The sequence below is a fragment of the Elgaria multicarinata genome, chromosome 4 (assembly GCF_023053635.1).
Source record: "Elgaria multicarinata webbii isolate HBS135686 ecotype San Diego chromosome 4, rElgMul1.1.pri, whole genome shotgun sequence".
Lineage (NCBI taxonomy): Eukaryota > Metazoa > Chordata > Lepidosauria > Squamata > Anguidae > Elgaria > Elgaria multicarinata.
The window spans coordinates 94777726-94804252 of record NC_086174.1 but is presented as its reverse complement, the minus strand read 5'-3'; the positions used below and the strand labels follow the sequence as shown (position 1 = coordinate 94804252).

Genomic DNA, 26527 nt, shown 5'->3' with positions numbered 1-26527 from the left:
TACTTTAACCGGGCAAGTGGAAGACAGGAGAAATGTTTACTCTGTAGATATGTGTGAGACTTACCTGAAACGCCGGGCTGCCAGCTGGAAATATTTGTGGACTGTACCTTGGTAAGCAACTTTCTTTCTCCTTCTGAATCCGGAAGAACAGATTTTTTTAGCAGTCTTTTAAATGGATATAGCACTGAACATGTTGAAAATGGCAAAACGTTTTCCTTGGAACCTCTCTCTTAAGTTCAAAGGACCTTTGTTTTTATGATGATTAATTCTTTCACTGCTAATGGCAACTGCCAGTTCACTGAGTTTCAGTATTACTTCTCTGTCCTAGCCTACAAAGTGTTATGTCTTGTTCAGAGTGTACCAGGGTATGGGAATTGCTCTTATCAAGCTCGTAAGCACTGAATGAAGAATTATTAAACCTGCAAAAGTTAAATAGGTTGAGGAAGTGTGGAATTATCTTACTTTGTTCATTCCAACATGTTGCTTTGTGCAATATATTTCTTTGAGTTAGAAATATGACTCTACATTATTCCAGTGCAAATGAAAATCTTTGGTAGGATTAGTAGATCAGTGCTGAAGCTCCAAGCCTTTGTTTTGGAAAAGCTGTAGTTTAATTCAGTAACTTTATGCCAGACAGAACAAAATGATAGGTTTACATTAGCTTTTCAATGGGCAAGTTGGTTTTCTGATGCTGGAATGGGGTAGCTGTAAGGCTGAATGTTACAAGTATGTTATTTTAGATCAGTACTTTTTCACAAAATGCTACTACCCTACTCTATATAAAATGTATTTTTTTATATAAATGGGAGTGGAAAATGCAATCATAAGTAATGATAATATTTACAATAACCCTTGTAGGTAGGCCATTATTATACCAATACTGTGGATGGGAAACTGAGGCTGAGAGAATGTGGTTTGCTATTTAGTGAATATGTAGCTGAGGTTTGAACTAGGTGCTTCGTGGCCCATAAGCTACTGCTTCACCTTTTTTAAAAATATATATATTTAAACCATGTGAATATTTCTACTTATTTGAAACAGGCTGCTTCTGGAGTGATGCTGGCAGGATACAGTCTCCTTTCCATGCCAAAGGATGTCAATACAAGGAAGGGGGGATGTTTTTGAAAGTTGTTTGTGTGTTGGAAGCTGGTGGGAAAGTTCAGCCTTCCCCATTTGGAAAAGGCAAGGCTGGGTTCCGCTCTTCCAGCCTGCACTTTCCATTTTTAGCTCATTCGGACGCAGACAGCAGTTCCTTCCTTTTCCTTTCCTTGTTTGTGACAGTTTTCTAAGGAAGCTTTTCTACAGGCTCTCTTGCACACAAGAGTCTTGAATTTCCAGACCCCCCTCCCTCCATTCAGATATTGAAGAAAAGTTCTAGAAGAGATGTGCACAGGGGTGTCCTCAGACTTGTACTTTTCCCCCTGTTCTGGTGACTTTATTATTTTTACCAACCACAGCTTTTGAAGACATGCTTTAGGGAAGGCAGCTCAATGTGTAGTGCATTTCAGTCTGTTTTCAGCTAACCCACCAATGCCTCTAGATAGCCATTTAGGTCACACTAGTAGAGATACTGAGAAGAGAATGCAAAGTAAATGTGGTTTTCTTTTCCAGGCTGCCACACTGTTTAGCTCATATATTCTGAATCACAGACTGCTGAGGAAAAAGACAAAGTTGATAATGAAAATGGACATGAAGGATGCTGACATGACTCAATGGACGGAGGCTGAATTTGAGGACAAATGTACATACATTGTAAACGATCACCTCTCAGAGCCCAGCACAGAAGGTTGCACTATCACCCAGGCCGAGTCTTCTTTGCCAAGGAACTTGATTTTCAAATATGCAGGAAACTGCAAAGAGGTAAGAATGTGTTTGCCAAGGATGAGTACAACTTAGTAGCCAAATCACATTGTTCTTGAAAGTGGGCATGTCCTTTTGATTGCTGCCTTTTTAATACTTTGGCTCCATCAATTCTTAAGGCTTATTCCTGGAGAGATATAAGAAATTTGGTGTGTGTGGAGGGCGAGATTCCTGCTGTTAATGCTTTAATTTCTAATATCCAATGTAGGAAAGCTCAAACATATCTTCCTATGTTATAGTGTTCCTAAATTACTTACCATGTTGTTTAATGCATTAATGATAATTCCAAAAATTGTACCCCAGGCCAGTCTAGAACTAGTTCTTCCATAACATTCTAAACATGCATATCTGAAGGACAGATAATCTTAGATAAGTTTTCTGAAGATGCTTCTGGGTTAGACAATGAAATGCAATGGTTCTATAATAGCTTAGCATTGAATGTGTTGCTTTCTCATACATTATTAAATTGAGGGGTTTTGTGTGTGGCTTCTTTGGTTAGATTTTTGGGGGTTCTGAAAGGAATAAATTGTGGCCAGATCATTTAATCAGTAACCTGTGTTTATGTGACTTGTTTATCTAGGGCAGTGCACCTTTATTTGTAGCTAGACACACAGGTATATTTCAGTCCATGTCCCTGGAGTGGGTACATTCTTTGTTGTTGTTTCAGAAGAGCTGGGGGAAAATATAGCCTGGATGAGCAATTGGCTGCCTGTTTATTCCTTCATAGAGAGTATCTATTATAGCTAGGCGTGATGTTCTGCTGGCTAATAATGGTAGGGACAGCCCATCATTTTTGTCTCTGTCCTACAACTTGTGGTGGAACAGCTATAACCTGTGCTGCTACTGTGGCTAAATAAACTGACCAGGGAGCTAACGAAGGGTGTAAATTCATTCCTCTCTAGTTATTAAAAGCATCTTCTAAAACAAATAGGGTTGTATGTAGAAACAGGACTAGAACTAAATCTGATGCAAACTGGGAACTGTGTTATCATTGCTGTTGGAATGCCCAGAAAATTAGTGCGGGCTAGTTGTGTTTGTGAGCTTGCTTATACTCTCTCCCAATTGAATGATAAGCTGAGGAAAACAGAAGCTTTAAAAAGGTTCCTGGTATATACTCTGCCCTGACTTAGGTGGTGAAGCTGTAATTCTGTGACAAACATACTTAACACTTGACTGATTAGCCTGAGCATGAACTAAGATGAAGCAATTTGCTAATGTTAGTTTTTGTGCTGGAGTAGTACCATTTGTTTGGTTTAAACCTCATTGCCACATCACAGAACGCTGAAGAAGTTCTAAGAACTTGTCTGCTCGATGTTGATAGATATATTATATTATAGCACTGCTCTGGGAATACTGCAGAGACTATTTTGAATCATGATTTTGTTTTAAGATACTACAGGGTTTCCAATTGTTTCTTATGAATTGTTACTTACCTTGATGCTTACAAGGAAGAATCTAGACGGACAGTATCTGTCATTTGCTTGTCATTCTAGTGTCCTTTGCTACTTGAAAAGAGAGCAGAAGGAGATTGTTATCTGTCATCTTGTGCCCCTTGCATCCTCTTTAGAATTAGGATACCTGTTCAGTATATGCTCCCTGAGACGTAACTGCACTTTACAATGCATACATCATTCATTTTGAAAACTTCTGTATAAGGATAATAGTATTAATTACCACTTGATTTTGGGGGTGAGTGAAACTGAAATCAAGAGGTGGTGAGCAGCTCAATGCCACACCTCAGGGCTAGGTAATCTTTGGATCCAGGTCCCAGGATAGATCCAGTGGTTTTCACCGGTGTGGATTTAAGCTGTTTAATTCTGGTTCTTCCTGTTAATAGGGAAGAAGACAACAGAAACTCACTCTTTTTTAATTTATAGCATAATATCAATATAACTCAATAAATCTCATTCTGATTTCTTATGCTTTTGGAAAATTTTGACAACTGAACTCTTCCCTGATATTTTTTGTGAGATTACGCAAACGTCGTTACATCCAATAATGCAAGCAATGAGCTGTTTTTATGGAGAAAATACATGCTTATGAAATATTAATGTTGTTACTAAATACTATTTTCAGAGTAATATTCCAAAGCCCTAGAGATACTTCTATGTTTGTATGTACACCTGCGTATGCCTGGATTTTGTTTTCATTTACCTCTCATTGCTTTGTTAATCCTCAAACCCCACCTTTTATTGTAAAAGCAAGAGATACCTCAGCATGTCACATGGTTGGCCTTTGGGGATTATTTTAAGGAGCTGTTTTTATTATGTATTTACAGTATGTGTTGGCATCATTTTATAGCAACTCAATCCAGTTCTTATTGTTTGAGACTTTATTAGCTATACATGGACACTCATTGTATGTTATGTTCATCTCTTTCAGTGTTCACAACGTAACTACTTCTTTCAATTGAAATTAGTAAACTAATAGACATGAATAGTCAATTGATTTGTAAATACTTCTAAATAATAATTATATTTATTTATTTATAACATGTCCATACCATTTTTAGGTGAACTTCCCAAATTGGTTTCCTTTTTAAAAAAAAACCATTTAAAATAACCATCAACAATTAGAATACAATAAAATAGTGAAGAAACAGCCAGAAAAAACAATCACAATCTAATAAATACTAAAAGTCCTGGGCAAGTAGAAAGATTGTGATGGAACCAGAAAAGTGTTCTTTGGGTGATCATTCCAAATATAGGCTGCCACAACAGAGAAGGCACTTTCAAAAGTCACCACAAGGAACCAACAGTACGGCCTCCAATGTAGATCTTAATACCTGGATAGGTCCATGTAGGAAAAAGGTAGTGTTTTGAGGTATTCTGGTCTTAAATGTTTACGACTTCAAAGGTCAAGTCCAACAACTTGAATTGGCCCCAGAAACTAGTGCTTATGAGATGTGTTCCATACACCAAGTCCCCAGTACTAACCTAGTTTCCATGTTTTTGTACTAACTGTCTTCAAAAGCAGCCACACACACAACACATTGCTCATAGTTAAAGCTACACTTAGAGAGGACTGGCACAAGTTTCAATATTTGGGTGGGGTTTCTTTTAGAATTCATAAACCATCCTTCCAGTCAACAGGAAGATCAAGGTGGCTTACAGGAAAATCCATATAAACATTTAAACAAAATAATATGTTGACCCATGAACTATACATCTGGCACTTACATGTCTTCTCTACATATGAAAAAGGATTGCTAACTCTGATGCTGTGTATATGTAAGAAGGAAACAATAGGAAAACATTTCCTCTCACTCCACCCTTTTAAAAAGAATAAATTATAGGATGTAAGTCCTCTTTTCAACTGCATCATTCTTTCAGTCAGTGTTGTTAAAAAAAACAAAAGAATGAAAGTGTGTATTGTTCAAAACAAAAAGCTAAGTGAACAAGACATCATGGTAATACTGGGGAAGTGGATGGTAAATTAACAGGCAGCTAAAATTAAATCATTCTTGCTCCAACACCTGGCCATCAATCCAGTTCCTACTTGTTTTGTTAAGTTTTGTTTGGTATTATGTTGGTGCCCACTAAAAGACATAATAACATGAGCATTAGATACATCCATTCTGTGCCTAATAGAGTTTATTTCTGTAGTTGTCCTTCTAATACAGAACCCTCAGGTACACTCACTCCCATTAAAAAAACCAAAATGAACAGAGAAAACTATAGAGTACTGCTTCTTGTCCAGAGGCTCCAGCTTGTCAGTATATGCTCCATGACACAGTCTAGTGACAGATACAAATGTGCTGAAATAGCAGAAAGGTCAGTGATGCCCATAAAGCATCTTGGGAAGTGGCTTCTGTAGGGACAGATAAAGCATGAGAGTATCAGATCTTTTCAACTGCTCACTGAAGTGTTTATAGAAGGCATACAGTAGCTTTATTCCAGCAATAATTCATTAGGACCCTGGTCAGTTCCAACGCTTATTTTCTTCCTGGGTTAAGCAAGTGTGTTGTCTTTTTAAACACCGTTTATTTATTTATTTATTTATTTAGCATATTTACAATTCGTCCTTTCACCCCATATATTTCAAGGTGATATACAAATTAGCTAAATCAACAACAACAATAACACATAATAAAATCGAAACAACCAACTAAAACTGGGAAAGGGCATCTTCTTTAGGATAAAGTAGAAAGTGAACATTTGAATCCATTAAAAGCTTGGTTGAACAATACAGTCTTCACTGCCCATCCAAAACTTGGAAAAAGAAAGGGGCTAATGAAGAAGTTCCATTTTTTAAAAAAGGATGCTGTGTCATGTATCCACTAACCTAACCTCTCTAGGTGGTAGGACATATAACAATTGCCTTTGATGGTTGTAAGTAATGGGCAGATTCATACAGGAGGATGCAGTCTTTCAGGTTGCCTTGCCCCATGCCGTTTAAGGCTTTATAGGTAAGAATAGCCACTTGAATTGGGCTCAGAAAGAAATTGGAAGCCAGTGAAACTGATGAAAGACCAGTGCTATATGTTCTATAAAGTGCATACTAGATAGTAGTGTAGCTGCCAGGTTTTGTGCTAGTTGTAATTTCTGAACACTTTTCAAGCCCAGCCCCATGTAGAGCATGTTATAGTAACCTCAACAAGAGGTGATTGAGCCATGGATCATTGAGGCCAGATACACCTTCCCCAAGGACACAGCTGCTGTTACACTAGCTGAAACTAGATGAAGGCACTCCTGGCTACTGCCTTCCTGTAGCATTGGAGGATCTAAGAGCATCCTCATGCTATTAAACTGATCTTTCAGAGGGAATGTTACCCCATCCAGAATAAATTGTGTTCCCACACCTGGGTTGGTTTGACAATTGACCAACATGTATTGATCCTCAATTTGTTCACCCACATCCAAACCTTCACTGCATCCATGCAATCATGCAGGATTTCCACAGCCTCCTTGACATTGAAAAAAGAGATTTCATCAACTTAAGGATGAGACCTAACCCCAGAACTCTAGATGTAGATGTTTAAAATTATAGGGGACAAAATAGAGCCCTGAGAAACTCCATGGGGCTTAGCAATAGTCCTCCAGCATCACCTTCTATGAATGTTCAACCAATTAGGACTGGAACCACCACAAAAAGTTGCCCCCACATCCCATATCCACCTCAGAACGATATCATAATCAATGATATCAAAACCCACTGAGAGGTCCATCTGAACTAACAGGACACATGACCACTGCCCAATTCCTGGTCTGAGTAACTTGCCAAGCCTTTTCCTGTTCCCAACTGGGATCCAATAATAATCAGCTTCATCAATCTGGAGTTTCAGCACCACTTGAATAGAGTACAATAGTTAGAGAAGCAATCCTGTAACTTCTTGTAAAAAAATACTACGTTAAAAAAATACTACGGAGGTCTACTTATGAGAATGAACTGGGATACTTAAGATTTTGCTACCTTCTAATAGTAAAGAAAAGGCAGGCTCATTTCATTTCCTGTATGCTGGTGGTTGGCTTTCAAAGGTTTGTGATAAGTCAGTGTCATGACTTCATACTGAGTGAAAATGCAACTCATTCAGCAATGAACACAAGAATATTACCCTTCAGTGCAATGGAACTGTGGCTTTATATACTTCAAGTATGCAACTTCCAAGCATTGAGAATTGATAATAATAACTCTAGGAGTATTTATTTCCATGGGGCAAATAGAATTATGTGTCAATATTACAAAATTCTACATTGCTGTAACTTTAGAGGGAAACATGTTCTTGTATGTTTATCATTTTAGTCATATTATGCATATTAGATGTTGTTCAGATGACACACTAAGCCCTGGTGGTTAAGCATTTTGAGCTATACGTTATGGCTTAGAGTGTCGTGTGAACCATGAATTAGCATGTCATGTGAACCATTCCTAATCATGATGGCAACATAACCATGGTTTGAGCACACTCACTATTTGCTCCAAAAGGGTTAGCGGACTAACCATAGCTTAGTGTTTTGTCTGAACAGGCCCATAATTAAAAAAAATTCTAGCAAAATTGCCATGAGAATTTGAAAGAGAAGAGACTTTTTATTTTATATTTATTCATTTATTATTGCATTTATTTCCCACCTTTTTTTTCCTCCAAGGAACCCAAGGCGGTGTACATAATCCTCCTCCTCTCCATTTTATCCTCACAACAACCCTGTGAGGTAGGTTGGGCTGAGAGTCTGTGATGGGCCCAAAGTCACCCAGTGAGTTTCCATGGCCGAGTGGGGACTAGAACCTGGATCTCCCGACTCCCAGTTCAACACTCTAGCCACTACACTACAATGGCTCTGTTATGCTAAAGTGTCATTCATAAGAGCACCTATTCATTTTTATTGCATTACCAAAGAAGTTCTAACATAGTACAGCACCAGTACAAAGCAGGTGTACTTAATGACACCTTGTGGACAAGTTGGAAATACCAACTCATTCAGTGGGCTAATAAGACCTACTTAACTTCCATTTGTAGTAGTAGTATTGTTCTGATGTTTTGTACAGCAATAAAATTTACCATTATATTAATAACTCCGATCTTACTTGTGAATTCCAACCAAAGTTTATTCCTTAGTTTGGACTAAAAGATTTCTACAGAGCTTTAGTATTGCTCAAAATTTCTGTTTTAATTTCAACATTTTTGGGCCCATGGTTAAATCCCTGGAAACACTGTTTAGATATAACAATTTTAAAATATATTTGTTAAAGCATCTACTTAATTACTCATTACTGAACTATGGTGATGTCATATTGCAGAAGAGTTATATGGTGTTTAAAGTAAAGACCAAGGTACCATTGTATCACAGAAGCCAATCAAGTTAAGGAACGGTGTTTCCATACAATGAATGATACCCATTTGTACATAGTCTAATCATCTTCCTTCTATATTGCACTTTTAATGCACATTTCCCCAGCTTTGGATGCACTTGCATTTTATTGCTGAGAGTGCATGTTTTGTCATAAGAAAGTGCATGCTATAATACTTGTAACTCAAGATATGTTTCATGCATCAGATGAAGTGGCCTGTAGTCAGTGAAAGCTTACGCTGTAATAAATCTGTTAGTCTTTAAGATGCCACAAGGCACTTTGTTGCTTTTTATGCCACAGATTAACACTGCTTACTCTCTGGAAATCTAATGTTATTGTGAATGTCTTGTGGAATGCTGTGAAACTGTCAGTGATGCCTGTTGATTATTGCCTATTACATAAAAGGTAACAAGCAACATAATTTGCTCTCTATCTCTCCTGTCTGCAGTGCTCTCATTCTCCAGCAATAATCCACCAGTTGAGAAACCTTTATGTGGTGGAATTTAAAAAACAAATTGGGGACGCTGTGCACTTTTTCTTATTATTGTTAGGATGTGTATTCATCAAGCATGAGAGAGGGACCTTTGTACCAAGTATTGGTTGATGAGGATATTGAGCAACATGGCTGAATGAGGCAAATATTCCCTCTCTCATCTTCATCCTCCCTGCCTTTCAGTCACCAGTAGGCATGATCTACCTATTTGCCAACTGTTCCCCCCTCCCACACACTCATACACTGTACTTAATGTTAATAAGAAATAACATTATAATTTTCCAAAGCACTTTGCACAAAGGATAAAATACTGCTAGGGCATGCTTTGAATGATTGTACAAAAATCCCCTAACTTTCTATTTGACAAGTTCCAAGTAATACTGATTCCTAGACGTTCTGAAAACTTCAGCATACATTTGAATTAAAACTCTGCTTCTCTGTGTGTGTGTGTGTGTGCGTGTGTGTGTGCGTGTGTGTGCTTTATAACTATGTAGGAGCAAAAACGTATCTTACGGTCAAACTGCAAGTACACTTTGTATACTGGCTGTGAACTTTTCTTGAAAGTTTAACAGAATGTAAATGAAGGTAGATGGGGAAAGCTAGAAGAACATCTGCCTTTTTCACCTCTCTATGAAAAATGCACAGGAGTGACAAAAATAAACACAGCCATTGGACATGCTCCTATTTGTTCCTACTTGCTTTTGAAAGTCCCTGTTCGCTCTATCTTCAGCACAGATGCACAACCGGTTTTATTTTATTTTTAAGCTTTAAAAAACATGTGTGAAACAGTTGCCACAAACTCACCAGTCAGATTCATAGCAGCAGAATCCTAGACTTCAGTGTTAATACTAGTTCTATTAACAGTTTCCCTCCCCCCCCCCACTCCAACAACTTAAATTTGTCTAGCAGCCCGAGAGAAGCCTGGGAGTTGTAGCTTTTGTAACTTTTTAGTTGTAACTTTTCTCGAGATGAGCCTGGGAGTTGTAGTTTTTGTGCAATGGGGGCAGGATTTCTAACAGAGAAGACTCAGCATATCATGCAACTACTTTTCCCAGGATTCGTTGGCAGAAGCCATGATGATTAACAAATTATGTGTTTGTGCTAGAGATAGGGCCTCAAATGGTTATCTGCTACTCTGAGTATTTAGTTTTTTGTGTCTCAGTCCAAAAGAACTGTTAACATACTGGGGCAGGTAAGCTGGCTACAGTTTGGTCAGACCAGTAATGCTACCTGTAGACTTGGACAGCTAAATGTCCTTTATTCATTCTTAAAGGTGTTCTGTAGAAACCAGGTAGTGGATGATTACAAGGATGGGAGGGATACAGATGGTTAAATCGTTCCACCTTTGTTGCCTATGAAGCAATAATTCTTTGCAAAAAAATAAAATATGTGCCTCCAGCCTTTGAGTTTTAAAAAAATAACAGTGATTATTATGGCACAAGATCTAGTTAATTTTTCAAAATATTGCATATATTATACTCACTAGTAATTAAGCTCTGTAATATAAATAGAGTAAAGGAAGGAGGTACTATGATGTTTTGTTATAATTAATATGCTTATTTTTTGAGTTAAGTACAATGAATCCATAATGCAATTGTATCCTTTCATTATTTTGGCAGGCATAATGAAACTAGTCAATAGTGTGTGTGAGAAGAACATGACTCATTAGCTTTAACGTGAATGTTTACCAAGTCTGTGGAACAAACGTCTTCTGTTCATCCCCCACTTTCCATTTAAGCTGCAGACATCAGTCCTTTAAAGTCCTTATTCATGTTTCCTGGTTTGCTAAGTTACTCTGTTGTTTATACATTATTTAGAACAATTTAAAATTTAGCAGGCGTAGTGGAGGTGGAGGCAAGAGGAGTGGGAGGAAAACCCCAGCCTCTAAGCATTGTGTAAAGAGATACTGGCAGGCATGTTTTTCTGCTAAATAGTGAACTGATTCCTGATTTGTGGTCCATGATATAATTACTGGCAAAAAGGAATCTGAAAGGCCAGTGTATTTTATATTTGTACCTACCAGTACAGTCTCAAGTCCTACATTTCCACTATCAAATCCACAAGTTAGAGCAAGTTAGAGGTCTGTATCCAAAGATGACAACTACCATACGTCACAAATTACTGCTTCAGATCACATGGAGTATTGGATGGTTTTCCCACTGGATAGGGTATCCAGGAACAAGGATTCTAAACATATATATGTTGCTTGCAAAGTAGATTAAAGATGTGTTTATAGGTTGGTTATGTCCATTGCTTCCATTGGGTTTTATTTCCCCACTGAAAATTTGTCCTGTCCCTCAGTTGGAGTTATACATGTGCTTATTGTCTCACAATCACTATTACATTCAGGTTATCTCAGATTTAATTTCTTCCGTGGATTACTTATTTAAAGTCAACCGAAAAATTGACAGTGTGATTGTTGGTCATCAGTGCTTTGAAATTTTCTTGGTTCCCCATTTCCAAAATCCACCTTACATCAATACATCATACATGAATCTTTTGAATGTTGAATGCTTGTCATTTATTTTTCTTGTGTGATTTGTAGCCCAATGGAATTCCAAATTGCTGCTCCTAAAACTTATCACAGGAATAAAGCAAGTTAAGCCGAACAAACTTTATTCAACTTTAAAGTTCCCAATAATACAATGAATAGCCAAACAAAGTATAGTTGCTTTTTGAATCATGTTCTTTTCTACAGCTTTTAGCCTGTGTATTCTTGAATTCATAAAATCCTTCATATTTTCTGACACTGTTCTCTTCTCCTTTCAGGTAATTGGAGTTATTAGCAAAGACATTATCCCCAAAGGAACACGCTTTGGACCCCTGGTTGGTGAGATCTATACTAATGATACAGTTCCTAAGGATGCAAACAGAAAATACTTTTGGAGGGTAAGCAAGAAAAAGAAACATATTTATATAACTGTATTACTAAACAAGCACCACTGAAAATACACCGCACTTCTGCTTTGAAATACATTTGACTGGAGATGGAGTTAGCAATATACTCTTATTCAGAAATTCTCTCTTATTACAACTGTCCCTTCCCCCTGCCCCCATTGCATGGCAGATGGCCAGGATGGGGAATGTGACAGACAGACTGAATCAGCAAAGCACGTCCTTGTTTCCCCACCTCATGCAATGAGGGTGAATACCCGAATGGGGCTTATGCAAACTGAGTATGGGTGAATGTACAGATAATGCAAAATCAAACTTTAAAAAAAAATAATCCCATTGATTTTCATTTGTGTCTGATGCCAGCCATTTACAAAAATAAATAAATCATCACGTGCTACTTGATTTGCTCCTGATATGACCCTTATCCCAGAAAGTTTCTAAAACTAACTAGTATTGCGCTCTTGTTCTGCAGTTGATTAAATCTCTACTGGTGCAATCCTTTGCATGTTTAGACAGAGAGAAGTCCTACAACTCACAGCATTCCCTAGTCAGCCATGTTGGCTTGATTGCACCCTAATTACTTCTTGAAATGCTGAACTATTGCAATAGACTATTTACCTTGTGTCCAATTTTAATTACAGGAATTACTAGGGCCACTTCCTAAAATGCTGCCAAGCCTGCTTTATCAGGATGCCCTTACATAATAAGGGTGAAGAGAGGGGAAATGGAACTTAATGTTAGGCTTGGAAACTCACTTACTGGATAGTTTTGAGCAAGTCACTATATCTTAAGTTAATTTATGAGGTTGTTAATGAGGTTAAAAATAAGTTTGGAAAAAATTAAGGTATAAATGTAAAACATTGATAAAATATTCAAAGATAGTCATAGAGTATGCATATCTTAAGCTGTAAGCATCTTGTTATTTATGAGTTTCTTTACACAAATAAGACCCAAACACATTCTGAGCTATCACACCTTTTCTGGACTTGCCATCTGAGATCACAAGTGAAGGATTTATCTTCCCGTAGAATGCTACCATGTCAAAGAGAAGGGCATTCAAATGTGAGCATGTGGTTTGGTTCTTATCAGTACAAATATTCCAGTTCTTATAGAAGTGTATACATCTGCTGAGGATAGGCCAAATTCGGGCCTATGTGCCACTTCATGAAAAATGTACTTGAAATGTATGTGAACCAGACCCAAATTTTCACACACTCAATAGTTTTAAACCCTGGATTGTTTGTTGAACCATGAGTTAGCATGTTGTTTGAATGCATCACATTTTCCTCAGGATGGATTATCATATTGTAGGATGGTTTGTTAACCATCCGGAACAACACAACAACAAACCATGGGTTCTCAAGGTGGCTTGTTCAGGCAACACAATAACCCACAGTTCAACAAACAATCCATAGTTCAAAACAGGCCACACTCAACCACTTGTGTGAACAGTGTCACTACCTTACAAAATTCACTATAACCCACACATGGCCTAAACAACCATTACACACATAACTGCTGTTACATCACATTTAACATGTGATTTGCAGAACCCCTGAGCCAGATCCTGCCATTTTCTTGCCAAATCAGTGAGAAATAAACCTTGGAGTCCAATTCAGAAAGTCTTAGAAGAGGATTCTAACTGGATGTTATTCCAGATTTTCAGTGAGGGAGCTGACATTATGCTTGTGGTACTTGCCTTCTGAAAAGTCTTAGTAAATACTTGTGTTGATTCTTTTGATTCACACAGCCTCAAGTAAAAATGGTTCTTCCTAAGGGCTTTAAAACAGTCTTGCACATGCAACGGAAATGGTGGAAGATAATTTCCCACATGTCATATAAAAGACATCCTGATTTGGCTGGCAGGAACAGGAACATCTGTTGTGTGTAAGCATGTGTTCCAATTAAATTATATCTTCTAAAAAGAGAAGGCATGAATATGCTGTGCAAACTCCAAGGTGATGTCATTTCTTGAAATTGCTGCAGTATGACTCAGCACATTTTTAATCTTCCTTAGATATATGGAAATCTGGTGAGGTGGCAAAATAAAGTTTTATGAGCTTATGAGATCTCGCTGCAATGGGGCGTGCTTGGTGTTTTGAAGAAGCACATAGTAAATTGTATTAGCTTCAGAAAGACTGGAAGTCACTTGATCAAATGTTATAAAGTAGCTTCTATATGTAACAGAAGTGCACAGCAGTGGAACTCTTGAGTTCCTGGAAGTTTGCAAATCGGAGCTAACAAACTCCTCTTGAGAGCATAATTCTTCAGGCTCTGTTCCATCTTTCTCATAACAAAAACACCGCAAAATCTTTCAAGCTTCTTTGATGAAGCCACATGTATTTCCTCGGCCTCAAATGACAGGAAGTAAGAAAGTGATTCTGGTGTTTACTGCCTGTGTTAAAAGGCCAGCTTTGTTGCTGCTTTTTTTTTTCTTAATGATTTCTCAGTCGATTCTTACATCAAACAGCATTCAGATGAAATTGAACATGTATGAAAAAAAAAGCAGAGAGAAAATAGTGCAGTGTTGCATTTGAACATGAGAAAGTCAAACTCCAATATTTTTTCAGCTATGACACTTTACTGAGTGGCATTCTGGAAATCACCTAACTAACTTGTCTCATGTGGGGCAGGGAGTTGGACAAAAGTAAAATGAAACAAGGATGTATGTATATTGCCACATGCCCAGAGCCCTTGGGAGCAAGGCAGGAAAAAGATATAAATACATGTTTCCTATTTGATCATAATGATTTGGGAAAGTAGAAAAAGCCCTTTTGGGTTTCAGTTAATGTGCCATTTTTTCAGTGGTAATCTGAAAGCAATTATCCCAGAAAACAACAAATCATTCATTCTACCCTACAGTCTATGAGTACAGGCTCATCAAGACTTTCATAATGTCAGAGGCACTTGAAAAACAAGGATATCTTGAATCACTACATTATATGTTATTATATCACCTGATGTACTGTCATATTTTCTTGAACGTATCTATTGAGAAAGGAAAGTATTTCTCTTACTGTCTAACTCTGGCCTGCTTCCAGGTGTCCACTTAGTTACACCAAGTTCACCTTACTCCACCCAGTCCTTCAACAAAAGGGCTGCATTCTAAGTATGAACAAGTGTTACTTTAGGACTCAGGGTGGGGGATATTTGCAGAGCTTAAAACTTGGGGTGGGGGTGGTAGGAAACTGCAAGAGCAAAGACTACAGAAAAAAAAGGTGACAAGAAAAATACTTGGCAACTTGTGACATAACCAAACTAATCACTCTTTACAAATGTGACTCACTGCATTATTACAAGCACACAGAACCTATGTCGCTAATTCCACCCACTTGTTGATCAGCAATCCTAAAGTAGACTGTTAAAGCAGAGAGACTGAATGTTTAACTTCAAGCAATATGTTTTCAGTTGAATGCTAATAGGAAAACTAAGCATTACATACATAAGTGTCAAAAAAAATTACAAAGCATGTTTAATTTGGAACAAATATTTAACTTGGCACTATTTTTTGTATTTTTAAAAGCTTCCTACTTGGAAAAATATAAAAGGGAGGGGAGACCTTTTCATACATTTGTATATTTCATTGTAAAACAGAAAAGAGAGAGAGAGAGAGAGAGAGAGAGAGAAAAGGCTGTTGCCATTTATACCATTTGTCTCTTCTGTTTTCTGCAGATCTATTCTGGTGGTGAGCTTCTCCGCTTCATTGATGGATTTAATGAGGAAAAGAGCAATTGGATGCGTTATGTAAACCCAGCCCGTTCTGTTCAGGAGCAGAACCTGGCTGCTTGTCAGAATGGAATGGACATCTACTTTTACACCATCAAACCCATCCCCCCTGGACAAGAACTGCTCGTGTGGTACTGCCGAGACTTTGCAGAGAGGTTGCACTATCCTTTCACAGGAGACCTGGTGATGATGAATATCAGTAAGTAGATTACAACACACTCACTCACAAAGAAAGCATCCTAATATGTCCTTTGCTAGTGAAGTCTAATAATATGGTGCATAATTATAGGAGTGTGCAATCTCTAGTGTCAAAAGAGATATCACATAGAAGGAATTTTAAAAAGTTCTTTTCCTAATTGAAAACAACACAACTTGGCATCATCAGCTTATACTTATACTTGCACCAGCCTATCCACATATCCATGTATTATTTCACTTGTGAAGCTTTAAAACTGCTTATACACTCCTGATATGTTAGAGCAAAAAAAGGAAAATATGTTTTCTAATCCTGGTTAAAAAAAAAAGAAATAAAGATTTTTAAAAGAAGCAAAAAAAAAATAGGACTTTATGATTTCAGTTTAAAGTGCAGTTGGTGTGAATGAAGGCTTTTTTAAAGCTTCATTGCCATGGGGAGCAGTGATATGTGAGTGAGTTAATAGGGCTGGGCAATCTTGTTGGGGCCACATGCCAATAGTTTGGTGATCCTGCCCACTTTGAGGTCTGATCCCACCCGTCGCTTGCGTGCGGTCCCTGACATCATTTCCCACAGCTAATTTGGCCCTTGGGACAAAAAATAGTTCACACTCCTGAACTATAGCAATAAGTGCGAAGGTGTGTCAGAGGTGGATAAAATTATGCATGGTGTGGAGACTATGGATAGCGAGATCTTTTTCCTTTTCTCATTAACACTAGAATGGCAGTAAATCCAGGATAGACAAAAGAAAGTACATTTTCTCACAATGCATAGAATTCACTGCCACAAGATGTGGTGATGCCCAGTAGCTTAAATGGTTTTTAAAAGGATTAGATAAATTTATTCATGGAGTATTGCGTCTATCAGTGGCTATTGGCCATTAAAGCTAAATGGAATCCCCATAGTCAAAAGGCCACATTCCATCCAATATGCCTGTTTCGAGGAGGCAACAGCAAGGGGAACTATTGCTTTGATGCCCTGTGTATGAACTTCCCAGACATATCTTTGTAAAACAGGATGATGAACAAGACAAACTTTTTGTTCTGTTCCTGCTGCTCTTACATTGCCAACCCTCCAGAGCAGATTTGGATGGCACAGCAGGGAGAGTGGAAGGGGGGGGGGCGATGAGAAGTGCCATTCCACCAGTGCTATCCTTTCACTGGCAGAATGACCATTATGGATCCTACCCTTTCTTCATCAGGTTGTTGATAGGTTGAAATGCCATTCTGATGCAGGATACAAATACGATAACCATTGAAATTTATAGAGGCTGGCCAATAGCAGTGCTAGATTTATTGTTCATCGTACCCTTGTCTGGAAGTCAATTACAATTTGAAATGTAGAGTTAGTCTAATTAACTAAACTGCAATAATTGTTGTTACCACAAGGGCCACAAAACAACAGAGCTGAGCTACACACACACACACACACACACACACACACACACACACGCATGCATGCATGATCAGGGCTTTCCTCCTATTCACTGTGGAATGGGCTTTGCTCTACCATAAACAACAGTAGGGTTACCCAAGACCCCCATAGTTCTTTAACATAATAGTGGAGGACTTTAGCAGAATTGGCTGTGAACATTCATGACCTATTTAGAAATAAACTATGAGGTAATATAGTGGTAAACATTACTCTTCATTTCTAGCTTCAGTGGAATTTTTTTTTTTACCTCGGCACTTCTAGGTTCGCTTTCTTCTAACAAAATAGGCATCTTATTTAGAACAAAAATGTGAATCAGCATTATTAAAATTCATCACTCAAGAGTGTTCAACAGCATTTACTCTAGAAATGACTCTACACACCCACAGCTACTTCTCAAGGTCTCAGGGGAAAGAATTAAAATATAATCTCTCAGGCTGCTAACAAAAGATCCACAAAGAGATGGTTCTTCAAACTAGATTTGGGGAGATCATGATTCATTATACTTACACTTACGTTGTCTCATTGGCTACTCTGAAGCTGCACTGGCATAAATGTTCATCAGATTGGGGGTAATCTGTAAGTAAAATATGCTGATTTTAGAACTTAAATATGATTCTTATTTATCTATGCAAATTAGAATAAAGAACAGTTTCTAAAGTTTCTGTGATCCCTCGTAGAAACCAATGCTGTGGGTAAAATGTTAGCACTGAGCCAGCATGTAAACCAGTAGTATGGTGCTTATCTTTTTAAAAACAACATAACAGTGATGGATAACACCTATCCATCACATTCACACACACACCTTCACTAGCTATTCTGATCTTCCTTCTGAGCTGCTGCCTTAAGGAAGAGCCAGCAGCCTGCCATATGAAAAGGAAAAGGGGGAGAGAGAAAAGGTGGTGGCAAAAAGAGAAAAGGGGTGACCCCTCCACTTTTGGCTCTGGCACTATCTTGCCTACACCCACTGCTGAGGTTACCCAGAAGGAATGTGACCCCAATAGAAAAAGGGCTGCTCATCCCTGTTTTAGAGTGATGCATATTGAGAGTTATTTGTCAGAGGCAGTCAGGGGGAGCTAGACTAGTCTCCCTCAAAATACTAGAACCTGGGGTCATTGAAGCTGAGTGGTGGGAGATCCAGGACAAATAAAAGGAAGTACTTTTTCATACAGTGCATAGTTGAATTATGGAACTCACTACCACAAGATGTATTGATGGCCACCAATTTGGATGGCTTTAAAAGGGGGTTGGATGAATTCCTGGAAGCAAAGGCTGTCAATGGCTTCTAGCCCTGATGGTTGTGTGCTATCTCCAGTATCCGAGGCAGTAAGCCTGTGTGCACCAGATGCTGGGGAACATGGGCGGGAGGGTGCTGTTGCACTCATGTCCTGTTTGTTCATCCCTGGCCGATGGCTGGTTGGCCCCTGTGCGCACAGAGTGCCAGCATGGCACTTCTTATGTTCTTAAAAACCTCTTCTTAGAAAGGCATGAGGAAGACTGCTTTGATATATACAAGTGTGATGTATCAAGTGTACTGTGTTTTTATTGGGCATTTCCAGCGTGCAGATGTACGCTAGAATACTAAAAATGCAGGTTTGTGAATGTTCACAGGAAACTCAAACTAGGATACTATTGTCATTTAAAGATTTAAAAGGATGAGACAGGGTAATTGTCTTTCTTTAAACCTTAAGATTAAGAACCACTTCACAAATTGTAGTAGGCAGATATTAAAATTGGTGCATATGAAGAGGCTACATGTCTTGTTTTCTCACCACATATATACCACTGAAATACACTTTAGGCTGCTGGGACCAGTCATCCCATCCCACCATGTTTCAGCAATGTGTGCATAGTAGGAAAAAGTTATGCAGCCACCTAACACATTACATGATAGAAGCAGATGTACGCTAAATTTTGTATATGTGCCAATTATATTGTTAAACATGAAGGCATATTTAAAAGTGACATATTAAATTAGGCTTATTGTGGAAACACCAAGAAGAAGAAAGGGCATATTCCATTTTTTTTCAATTCATCAACAAAAGTATTGTTTGTTCTTCTTGTAATCATTTTAAGAAAAAGTCTCTAGTACCAATTGGAATGCCAAGAATATAGCACTTACTGTGTAGTGGTTAGAGTGCTGAATTGGGAGTCGGGAAACCCGGGTTCTAGCCTCACTTGGCCATGGAAGCTCATGGGGACTTTTGGCCAGTCACAGATGTTTAGCCCCAACCTACCTCGTGGAGATGTTGATAGGATAAAAATGGAGGGGAGGAGAATTAGTACCCTGCCTTAGATTCCTCAAAAGAAAAAAGATGTGATATAAATGCAATAAATAATACTGAAAGAATTTGGGTAGCAAAAGAAGCACAATGAGATATTTTAATATCTTCATCTTATGCTAAATGCACAGTAATCTGAATATGAGTACAGCTTTGGCACTGCGCATCATCCAATATCATTCAGTGAACTCTAATGTCACGTGAGTGGAAGTCCACTTGCATGATGAGAATCGCTTCCTCTCCTCCCTAGTCCAGCCCCTACACACACACACACACACACACACACACACACCAAAACCTCTTCCAGAGGGCCTCTCAACCCTCCAGAGTAGATCTGGAGGATGGATGGAGGAGGGTGCAGAGGGGAAAGGAAGCATCTCCTCCTTTTTTTGCTGCCAGAAGCAGTTCCATCAGTGAAAAGATTTAATTGGATGTCTCCCGCTGGTGTCAACCCTTGAAAGTGTTGTAAATATGAATGTTTACGACTAATTTAAAAGTAGGTAGCTTAATTATGCCATTGTATTTATGCCATGCAATAGTAAATAAAACAGTGGGTTTTCACACGCATTAAATTTATTTGATTATAAAAATGACACATGTTGAAGGACTGTTCTTGTGTCACCACTGCTTCTTAGTATGTTATGAGATGCAATGGAACTGTCTGTGAAGGGATGATCAAAACTTGGAATTGATTGGTTCAGATGCCAGGAAAAGAGACAGTTGCTATGAGAAGAATTTCTGAGAATTTGCTTTCTCCAAAGGATTTCCCTTGTGAGCAGATGCTATTTTTTATCATTTTTAAGTGGATAAAGCTTTCCGTAAACCTTTTTCTTGAACCCATATTCAAGAAAGCTGAGGTGAAGATGGAGACTGGAACAAAAGAATAGAAGCATACCAACTGGCTCATTATAAGTATTTAATAAGCAGTTACTGATTTTATTCTCCTTGGTTTTAATCTGGTGTGAGTCATCCGACTAATGCAAATACCTAAAATTGACTCTCTCTTTTAAGACAGAGGCTAATGATCAAGGTGATGTCAAAAGGTTTCTGTTTGAAAAGGGTTGGTTGGCTATCTGTATCCTATTTAGCTAAATCTGTAAAGTGTTCTTAAACCAAGTGTCTATACTGAATTGAAATATTTATTTCCTTGGTTTTTTTTTTTTAATTTCAGCACAAAGGCATGTTAATCCAAAGCAGCAAACCAATGACAAAGATGAACTTTATCAGAAAAATGTTCCCAGAAGAGAACATAGTGTGAAGGAAATCCTGAAAAATGATTCCAGTAATCCTAGAGGAAGGGACTTATTCTATAGCCACATTTCTCCACATACTCACGAAAAAGACTTGGAGGGCTTGAGAAAAAATTGTAGTCCTGAAAGGCCTTTCTATCCTCGAATTGTCTACCCAATCAGGCCTCACATTCCAGAAGATTACCTGAAAGCATCCCTAGCTTATGGGATTGAGAGGCCTGGTTACATTGCCCACTCACCTATCCAGTCTTCTACCACACCAAGTCCCTCAGCAAGAAGTAGCCCAGACCAAAGTTTGAAAAGCTCAAGCCCTCACAGTAGCCCAGGAGTTACAGTTTCACCCCTAGCATCTATGACTCAAGAGCACAGAGAACCTTATTCTTACTTGAATGGACTTTATAACTCAGAAGGATTAGGGTCATATCCTGGATATGCACCCTCGAGCCACCTCTCACAAGCCTTTCCCTATCCCAAATTTCTGTTACCACCATATGGCATGAATATCAACAATTTCAATCTCTTTCCAAGGATGTATCCTTTTTACAGCAGCCTACTCAGTGGAGGAAGCATCTCTAATCCAATGCTGAACTCCTCTGCCCTTCCGAGTTCCTTGCCATCTGATGGAAGCCGCCAGCTGTTGCAACCTGACCATCCACGGGACTTCCTCATCCCTGCACATAACAGTGCCTTCTCCATCACAGGAGCCGCTGCCAGCATGAAAGACAAGCCATGCAGCCCAACCAGTGGATCACCCACAGCAGGCACCGCAGCCACTTCAGAACACATAATGCAACCTAAACCTACCTCAGCAGTATTGGCTGCCAGCAGCAGTGAAGAAGCCATGAATCTCATCAAGAGCAAGCGAAATATGACTGGTTACAAAACCCTTCCATACCCACTGAAGAAACAGAATGGTAAAATAAAGTATGAATGCAATGTCTGCTCCAAAACCTTTGGACAGCTCTCTAATCTGAAGGTAGGTCTTTAAAATGAACTTTTCTAGATGTATCTCCTAACATATAACAACAATTATTACTGTCCTTTTAGGAAGACTTGGGTTCGTTTAACTTGGCAAAGAACCAGTTTTCTTCTAGGGATTAGTCACTTACCTAGGTTTTAGTACTATATCTTGGCAGCGAGATAATGCATTTTCCCTTCATGTGATGTCTATGCATTTGCATCTTTAAAGATTTGAAATCAGGTAGCCACAAACAATACTGTATTTTCCATAAATGTCTCAAATGGTAATTCCCTGCAGCAATTGAACAAGTTGGGTATGACATGAAGTGGGTGTGACCCTATCACTTTCACTCTTTGAGGGTTTCCTGTTCTGCTGTGTGAGTTTTTGAAAACTGCACTCAGAAAGTGAGTGCATCCATGGGATAAACCATTCAGATGTGAAAGGTGGCATGATGAGTATCTGTATAGCCAGTGGTCCCTGTTGAAGATGTGTAGCATGTAGGAACAGATTATCTCCTCTGAGCAGTCACTAAAGAGGAGGAAGGGTTGTAGATGGGACCTTCCTGGTGCATATTGCCAGTCAGCCATTGCTGCACAAAGGTGAGACAAGAAACTCTTAGCCACTATGCCACCCTGATTCTCATTTATTTATTTAACATAATTTCTAGACCACATCATAAAACAATGCCTAAGTGTACAATAATAAAAGAACAATAACACTATAAAAACAGCAGAAAACAACTTAAAATATAAAGTCGAGAGTTGGTGAAAGCCTTATCAAGCAATTGTGTCTTTAGGAGCACGTAAACATATGACACATGATGCCTCCTATATGATAACAAGGGTAATCTTTCAAAGTACAAGTGCTATTCATTTATCCAGTGTTTATTCACTTGATAAAGATGCCATTCTCACCCAAAAATATTTGATGGTGATCAGGAAAAGAATGATGGACTAATCCACAATATGCCCCTCAGGATATAGAGGATAACCAGAGGGGAATAGCTTTTGCATAAGCTAGCACTGACTTTATTAACTTCTACAAATGGTCTCTCTTTGAACATCAGTAATCAGTACAGAACTGCCCTAAAATTATGGAGAACTTCGTTGCTATATTTTTTTTAAAAAAGCTTGGGGGCAGCTTTTAAAATCCTTCCTAGTTTTAATTAATAATATATTAGAACATTTTTGTTTTTATCACTTTTTACAATGCCTGGTATTTTAGGTATTCAGTAAGTAAAGGATAATAACTTACTAGTTTAGTAGCTGTTGTGACACTATAATAATTTTTTTTTAAAGGTTCATCTTCGAGTACACAGTGGAGAAAGACCATTCAAATGTACTACTTGCAATAAAGGGTTCACTCAGCTGGCTCACCTACAAAAGCACTATCTGGTACACACAGGAGAAAAGCCCCATGAGTGTCAGGTATGCAACTATTTGTATAGAATGATTTTGGTGTAAATATGTATTATGAATACATGAAGCAGATGCATTTTGCATACATGAAACAGAGCTCAACAGAGCATTTGGTAGAGGTAACTGCTGCAGCACAAACATCAAACAAGTTCTGGTTGCATGCTTTTTGGGTAATGTGCCTAACTCCTGACTGGAAAACATGCTGTTACAAGAAGTCATATTCTATATATTATTCATCATGGATTTTAAAAGATGGAGATGGTGTGATTTTTAAGAGTTGCGTGACGGTACATTACATTTTCAGCACTTAATGCTTTTCTATATATTTTTAAATCACATAATCCTCCTCCTAATCTTCTCATTTGCTTCTCCCTTATTAGGTTTGCCATAAACGATTCAGCAGCACAAGCAACCTGAAGACCCACCTGCGGCTCCATTCTGGAGAGAAGCCTTACCAGTGCAAGCTTTGCACTGCTAAATTCACCCAGTTTGTGCATCTGAAACTGCACAAACGACTCCACACCAGAGAGCGCCCACACAAGTGCATCCACTGCCATAAGAGCTATATCCACCTTTGTAGCCTCAAGGTCCACCTGAAGGGCAACTGCCCGGTTGTCCCTGCATCCAACCTTTCTACAGAGGACCTTAATCGGATCAATGAAGAGATTGAGAAGTTCGACATTAGTGACAGTGCAGACAGGTTGGACGATGTCGAGGACAATGTTGACATGGCATCTGTAGTAGAAAAAGAAATACTTGCTGTGCTTAGAAGAGAGATAGAAGGAGCCACTCTTAAAGCATCATTGCAGAGGAACCTGGGAAATGCACTGGTCTCCTCAGGATGCAGTCTTTATGAATCGTCAGATATGTCTATTGTGAAGTTGCCTCATGGTCATCCACTACCTCGGGTACCTATAAAGGTCAAGCAAGAAACAGTTGAACCCATGGACCCTTAAATGCTGTGGGATGTGCGTGTGTATGTATGTGTGTGAGAGTGTGTGTATGCGCACATATGCATACTTACATGTGCATTTGTATGTGTGGCAAAGAAGTGATTTTTTTTTTTTAATTTATGACTTGGCAAGTCAGGGTGCCTGTAGCAGTTGCTTGTGTATAGTGTCAGTGCTGCAAAGCAATCTTGGCTTACAGTGGTTTCTTTAACTCCAGTTGAAAGAAGGAACTCCAAAGTTATTTTCTCAGGGCCTGAAAAGAGGCAAGAACTGTATATTGCCTCTCCCGCTTCCAAAAAAGACAATCTTTTATCCATAATCATTTTCCAGTAATAGTTCTTCATAATTTATTATGCAATTTACCATTCAAAAAGCAATAGATAGAAAATATTTACAATGATAGGAATATTCATTGTAAGTTTGAATATGTGTTCTCTTTTGTTTTTTTGTCTTGTGGCCATTCTTTGTAGAATTTATTCCTGCACATCTGTTTAACAAAAGAACAACAAAATCCGAAGACTGACAGGGTTTAAAGGGGGGAAATGTTACATACCTGATTCAGTTTTTGTTTTGCCAAAGGTAAATCCTAGAGAAATCACTTTAGTTGGAACAGTGTTGTGTAATTGGACAAAGTGGGTAGAAATACGAGATTGCCCCCAAAATGTATGCAGCAGTCAGAGAGAGAAGGTCATACTGCTTCTTGTCTAGGAAGAAATAGAAACTAAAATATTTTATCAGAAGTAGTGTATCAAATAGGGTGTTCCCCACCCCAAAAGTAGTTATACATCATAAAGTGTTGAGCAATAGTATTACAAAATGACTTTTTTCTCCTCTCACAAACTGTTCATATAGTATACAAATAATAATAATAATAATACCCAAAGATGCTGCCTGCAAAAGAGGGTATTGCCGAGATGTTTGCCAGTGGAATCCTATGGGAGAACCTAAATTCTAGATTCTCCAGGAAAGATGTGACGGATGTTTTTTTCTTTTATCTCCTTCCATCTATCCAATTTCCTTGGATAGAAATTGGTAACAAAGTCCTTGCTTGGCATTCCCATTTTTTCCCTTTCTTGTATGACTCAAGATTTCTCTCAGTATTTGTATTAGTACATTTTGTGGTTAATTTAATTAAAGATGAAAAGGGCATTGCAAAGTTGCTGAACAACAGTTACCTCATTGAGTGTGTCCAGTGGTGCATAAAATGCTGTTTTATCTAATGCTTTGCTACTTTAGAGAACAAACCAAAATGTGCAGAGGAGAAGATAGAATGCACATTCTTTTTTTTTCTTTTTTTGTAAATCTTTTTGTTTGCTAAATCCAAAGACTATGTCAGCATACAAGGTGTAGCAGAGAATACATGTATATTTATAGATATTTATACCAATATACCATTTGTGCACGCATGCACATATATTTTTGTACCATTTACATTTGTGAGCCAAACCTTGTATAAAATCTATTTTACATAGTTTATGTCGCCCCCACAAAAGGGATGAAATATCAGCCTCCAAACCACAATACTGTGCTAAGGAATTAATCATTCATCAGCACGTATGCACAGTAATATTTACTGAGGCTTGATCCTGCAAACTGTTACTCTCCAAAGAGTTCTGTGAAGAGTGCATGGCTGAGTCTCGCATCTCCTCATATTCTTATTGAAAACTTGCTTGTGGGGGCGAAACACCCATCCAGAAATGATTGCTGAAAAACCAAGAAGCAGAACTCACCTATGCATGGTATAAATATAATACAGAACTTTTAAAGAGTAGGGTGCGCTATTTAAAGTGGTCTGGGAAATCTGCCATAGTTTCCTCTGCCTCTTAAAGGTTGCATGGTCTCATGTAAGTAACAGAGAAAAGAAGCAGCATTATTACATTCTCTTCCACTCTGTGTATATATATATATTTGTATCTCATAATAGTCTTGAGGAATTAGACTGTTTCAGAAATGATATCGTTACAATGCCTTCTTACTTAAAACACCAAACATATCTATGGTCTAAAAATAGCCCAAGAAAAACTTTAAATATAGCTTTTGAAGGAAGGACTACAGTTCATTACATTTCTGCTCCCGTAAATTGTGAGGCAAATATATTTAAATGTAGCAATATTTCATAAATGTAGGACTTAACTGTAGGATAAACCAAAGTACCACTACTCCTGTCACTGGACACACACTTGCTTTTATTAATTGCCTGTAGTGCTTTCTTGTATTTGATACAAATTTTACAAAGATTTATATACATCAGCTTTAAAATTTCCTTCTCTTTCCAATCTTCT

General features: G+C 38.2%; 1 protein-coding gene across 1 annotated transcript; it reads left to right on the top strand.

The window, feature by feature from the left end:
- PRDM1 (PR/SET domain 1) lies at positions 1–24944 on the top strand. Its single transcript, XM_063124830.1, has 7 exons — positions 1–111; positions 1612–1860; positions 11909–12028; positions 15707–15959; positions 20838–21892; positions 23176–23304; positions 23676–24944. Exons 2-7 carry the CDS (start codon positions 1678–1680, stop codon positions 24249–24251), a joined length of 2316 nt encoding a protein of 771 aa, XP_062980900.1. The 5' UTR covers positions 1–111; positions 1612–1677; the 3' UTR covers positions 24252–24944.
- The last annotated feature ends 1583 nt before the right edge of the window (positions 24945–26527 follow it).

Bases quoted from the DNA above. Each gene is read 5' to 3' on its own strand.
- PRDM1 (XM_063124830.1), top strand. From the start codon at position 1,678: ATGAAAATGGACATGAAGGATGCTGACATGACTCAATGGACGGAGGCT. The intron at 12,029-15,706 runs GTAAGCAAGAAA...TGTTTTCTGCAG, and splicing joins ACAGAAAATACTTTTGGAGG to ATCTATTCTGGTGGTGAGCT. The intron at 21,893-23,175 runs GTAGGTCTTTAA...TTTTTTTTAAAG, and splicing joins GACAGCTCTCTAATCTGAAG to GTTCATCTTCGAGTACACAG.